General features: G+C 38.4%; 1 protein-coding gene across 1 annotated transcript in view; it reads left to right on the plus strand.

The window, feature by feature from the left end:
* HDAC9 (histone deacetylase 9) overlaps positions 1-5,283 on the plus strand; it is a 278,578-nt gene that overhangs the window by 158,458 nt on the left and 114,837 nt on the right. Inside the window, exon 16 of the mRNA XM_008629959.2 lies at positions 5,206-5,283. This exon is cut by the window's right edge and continues 4 nt beyond it. Coding sequence (XP_008628181.2) covers positions 5,206-5,283 — 78 coding nt within the window. The remainder of the gene's footprint in view (positions 1-5,205) is intronic.

Below are 5,283 nucleotides of genomic sequence, written 5' to 3' on the forward strand. Positions count from 1 at the left end.
TTTCTCTGCAACACATAAGTTTTATTAAATTTCAGTATCACTGAGGATGTCAGTACTCTACAGTATTATTTGTCAGATATTCTTAATCAGTTTGTTTACTGCATATAGCTACACTGTTGTTAGCTGACCAGATTTTATTTACTTCTCAGTATTATAACCACTTATGTCAAAGGATAGAATCTTTTAAACATAGTTGTTTTTCTAGATTTGTGTTGAAATGTATCCATCTGAAATGCATACTTAATTAACTTCCATCCAAGAAGATGCCTTTAAAGAAAGGGCAAAGAAGCCCTTCAAACTACTGTAAAGAACTGCTTGTTGTCCAGGATATTGGACACATAGAATACAAGGACTGCCATCAAAGGAGCATCACAGGTCAAAGTTTCCACGAACAAGTAGATGACAGATTGTATTTTTTTGACCTGAAAGTAGAGTATCTCTTGTGGGGACGTGTGATAATTCCAAGAGGACTGGTTTTGATTTTAATGATGGCAGTAATTGTGCAGAGTATCCAGAGCAGGATGAGCAATTCAGCGTATTTTTAATTCCTCCTAGGAGGAAAATCAGAATTCCACTGCATAAAATGGATTTACATTAAATCACAAGTTGTGTGTTTGTGGGTGGGAGGAGGGGTGGGCAGAGAAAGTTCTAGGATGCTTTGAATTCATCCCAAAGCAGCAGCTTGGGCTCTATTATATATTGTCATATAGTTATCAGTGGGTACGTATTACAATAATTTAAGAAAGAGAAATAACTCACACAGATGAATACATCATGCAGGGTGTAAAAAACTGAAAGGTTTGTCAGACTGTGAGCAGCATCTCTGGTCAGTAGAACTGTGATACAATGACCACTTGGCAGATCCCAGGAGGTTTCTGGAGACAAGAGGACTGAAATAAAAGATGAGGAATGAAGAGGTTTAGTAGCAGGGAAAGGGACAGGTAAAAAAACCTCAGTTATTATTTTAGAAATGCTTTAGCATTATTATTCACACTCCTTTTTTTGCCCCTCTGAGGTAGGTTCGAGATAAATTCAAATAGTAGGAGAAGGAACATTTCCAGTTTTGTCAACTGCAGTGATTTCAGAAAGATCTTTAAGTAAGCAATCTCTCCCTCAGGTGTAGTGCCATATCCTTCCTCACTGCTTTCACACATTCCACAATCTGAGCACAGCATAAGGAGTTGGTAACTTTCAAACATTATAGTCAGTCTTCCTTAAAATGAAAATTTCCAGCCCAAAAGGGGTTACAGTAAAAGCTTTCTGTCTGTTGAAGTGTCTCTGCTGTAAGGCTTCTTCTTTCTTAGCTTGTTCTGAGTATGCTTAAAGTCTTCCTTGTGGAAGTGGCATTATCACACAGATACTTCTTACAGGAAGCATTAATATCAAGTTTTTTTGTAGTGCAAAGCAGAAAATTTCTGGACACAGGGCTTGAAATATAAGTTGCATTCAGTCGGGAGAAGTTACCCACATTTCTTTTCACTTAAGTCATTCCCTTCCTCTTTAATGCCTCCACATCCACTTCAGGGACAGGTAGCTTAATTTCTATCATCTGTAGCTTTGCAGAGTATTAGCTTTGCTACACATGCCAATGATTGAGCTATACTAGATGTGCTTGAAAAAGTCTGCAACCTACACTGCTCATTCAGGAAACTGGGAGTGAAGTAAATCCATATGTGTGTTAGAAAGTCAGTGTTCGGATAGGGCTCGTGCTCTCTGGCTCTTGGCGCTATCATGCACATTTCTTCTTTGAAGAGCTGTAGCAGTGATAGGATTTTTGATAATAAAATATGTAGTATTCTCATAGTTCAACACTGACATTTTGATGCTTTAAAAAATTTTTTTTTCATTTGTTTAAATTCAGAACATTCTTCTATCTTGACAATTTTTGAAGGACTCCTAAACAGAAGTAATATACAAAATTAAACAGAAAAAAGGCTAAGATTCTGTGTTAGAATTCAGCTACAAATGCTGCATTTTCTGTAAATTTTGTTTAACATTTTCTGAAAAACAATCCTAATCCAGATAGGTTTTGCACTGAATTCTTTGGCTGCTCCAAAGCACTTGAACAAAAATAACCTCTTATAAAATTCCATCTGACTTCGTCATAGTCTGTGATTCAGAAAGCATCACATTTGTCACAAATTCATGCATAGTCAGCATATAGATAGGCTGTCAGATATATGTGATATATACATGCAATAGAACCAGAAACCACAGTGTCTAATCCTATTCCCTTTACTTGTATAAAATCCAACCATTTCATCTCACAGGAATAAAGAAAAGCGTATCAGTAGGATTTTAGAGCTGCATTTCATATACAGCCTGACAACTGGGCCAACTAGTAGCTGTAATTTTAATGGGTTTGCCATTTATACTACTGTATTTCAACAGCAATTTACAAAGTAAACATTAAGTAACACTAAAAGAAAATCTCTGTTTAAACACCTGAAACATTGAAGGAAATACACAGAATTAATAGAGATATAAAATGGAGTGAGATGGCATTTTCTAGTTGTTACAGCTAAAGGGTTGGCTGTGTGATGCAGGTTCTTCTAGGTTGTTCTTCATGAGATGTTCCTCATAAATTCAGTCTTAATTTTGCAAAAATATGAAATAGTATTTGATACCTAAGTTTGTAATACTGTGCCTTTTCAGGGTAATTATTCATATATGTATGTTACATTTCTTGTATTACAGTAACTATGCATTAAAGTATGCAGCTTCAGTTAGCTACCCCTAGTTTTAAGAATTTACTACTCATTACATGTACCATGCCCAAGAGATTAGCTAAAATATCCTGAATTTCCTGCATTCATTCAGGTGGTAATTTTTGAAAATTTCTCAGGAAACACTGTTCTGTTTCCTGATTGCCCATTTCTTCTACCAGTCCAGGTAAATTAAGGTTGCAGTCATTCAAGTGGTCTAAGGGAAATTTTTCAGTGGAAGATACTTGGTCTTATTGTCCCAGTTCAGTCTCCTCACACTCAGCTGAAAGCAGAAAATGATAAATGCTGTACCCTGGCCAATGCTCAGCGTTCAGCAGATGGAGAGACTGCAGTCTCATGTGTCAGAGCAGACAACTGTCTTAAGGGTGGGTACTCTCAAGCTGTGGTTACAATTTTAACTTAATCAGCGTTCCTGGAAATGAATCATAGTCCCTTTGAGGATGCAGGTTGCTCCTGCTCATGCCCTGGTGTATGAAGCAGCTGCCATTGAATCATTTTCATCAGCCACTCCTTCACGTTAACCTTAATTTGCTAGCCATAAAAATGGTAAGAAAGTACTCCCTCCCAGCCCTCTTGCTGATACTTCTTTATTTAAAATACTGCACAATATTTTTCAAACTTTATTATGGTTTGATTAAATTGACTTAACCAATGACCTCTACTTATTTATCTCCTGATTACCTGTAGAAATGAAATTTTTTTCACAGTTCCTTTAAAGCAATAGAGAGATAACTTGAAGGTCTGCCTAATGTTATATATGTCACTATATTTTTACTACTTGGTTTCTTTCTTGTTTCTTGGTAACTATTGATTAGTGTGCATCTTTTGGAAACCTACTTAATTTCTTTAAATCACAAGCTATCAATCTACAAAACAAATATAATAAATCATCCCATATCAGGCTGATAATTGTGTTTGTACAACATTTTGAGTTTCTCAGATGAAAACACAGTGTGCTGTCATTACTGTTATTCTAAACTTTGCAAGCAAAATCAGTTTTCTTATTCAGATCTACTGCAAATACAAACTATTTTCATTAGTTCTGCTGCATGCACGCAAAACTGATCAAAATGATAGAAAAATCAGGTCCAGGACACTGAAAAATAAGATCATTTTAGTAGCTTGAAATATAATATTATTGTAACAGTAATGGCGAGGACATTTGACAGGTGTAGAGAAGATCAAGCTTAGATCAAGCCTTTTTTCTGTTTCAAATGAGTAATCAGAGAAATTCCTCAGAACTTCCAGAGTCGAGTAGCAGTTGCATCCATTTTCAATTACTTGATTTCTTTCCTTTTTTTTTTTTTTTTTTCCAAGGAATTAGGAACAGAAGCTTCTGGTTCAAACTGAAAACATGTCTCAGTGTGCTTGGAAGTCATCCAAATAGCATCTGCCACAGTATTTTGTCTATTTCTAAACGTTTTTCTTTTCATGATAAATTTGTACGGTATGATACAATTAAATGCACTTCCCACGGAGCATCAAGGAAGTCTGGCTGTCTCTCTGGATAACTTTTTCAGACTATTTAACACCATCATGTCTGCTTCACATAATAGGAAATATATATATAGGGATATACAGCATTTCACCTCTATGTTTTGGTATGTTTCTGCAAATAAGGAGGTATTAAAAATAGATTTCAAAAGTAGAATTTTAGCATACTGACTGACGCTGTAAAGCAGTGCTGCTTAGCCACCCTTACATATATATATAATGTTTTATATGTCACCCTTGCTCATTTAGAAGGTGCAAAAGATAACTTTATCTGCTTTAAAAACACTCATTCATCTGTTACAAAGTAAAGCCTTCCAGCCAAACTTATTACCTCATCAAAACTGGAGATACAGCAAGGGTCTTGCTTTATGTAATTCCATTTTCTGTCTATGGCAAGAGTGACTGCCGAAATTACTCGTAACAATTAATTGTTCCAATTTGTTACTTATAAACAACTGCCTGGGAAGAAAAAACGAGTGGTTACTACTCTTTTGTTCCTACGAAAGGGGCCACTGATGTGCCACCGATGAGCTTTGGTGGCACGGGCTGCCCATGACGCTGCTGGGGCAGCGGTGGCTGTTCCCGATGGACATTCTCGATGGACATTCCCGATGGACATTCTCGATGGTCCCGGCCCTGGCAGGTCCCCGTCACCTCGCCAGCTGGCCTGAGGAGCGTCTGGCGAGCAGGCCCGGCCCGGCCGATGTAACAGTGTTTGTAATGAGAAATCTAAACAGGGAATGGCAGCGAGGCATGACAGGAATGTGTTTCCATTGGAGAAGCCCGTGCAGAGAAAAAGCATAAGCAAAGCCATGTCCACAAGGCCTTTCAGCTGGCCAGCACGGAAGACTGATGTTATTGTACACGGGCTGTCACGCTGCCAGCCCTCCCTCACGGGTTTGTTTTCTCTCATGCTCTCCCTCTCCCTCTCCCTCTCCCTCTCCCCTCTCCCCTGCCCTCCTCCCGGGGCCGGCTGTTTGCTCAGGTGGACAGTGACACCGTTTGGAACGAGCTGCACTCCGCCGGGGCGGCACGCATGGCGGTGGGCTGTGTCATCGAGCTG

The sequence above is a fragment of the Corvus brachyrhynchos genome, unplaced genomic scaffold (assembly GCF_000691975.1).
Source record: "Corvus brachyrhynchos isolate BGI_N302 unplaced genomic scaffold, ASM69197v1 scaffold142, whole genome shotgun sequence".
Lineage (NCBI taxonomy): Eukaryota > Metazoa > Chordata > Aves > Passeriformes > Corvidae > Corvus > Corvus brachyrhynchos.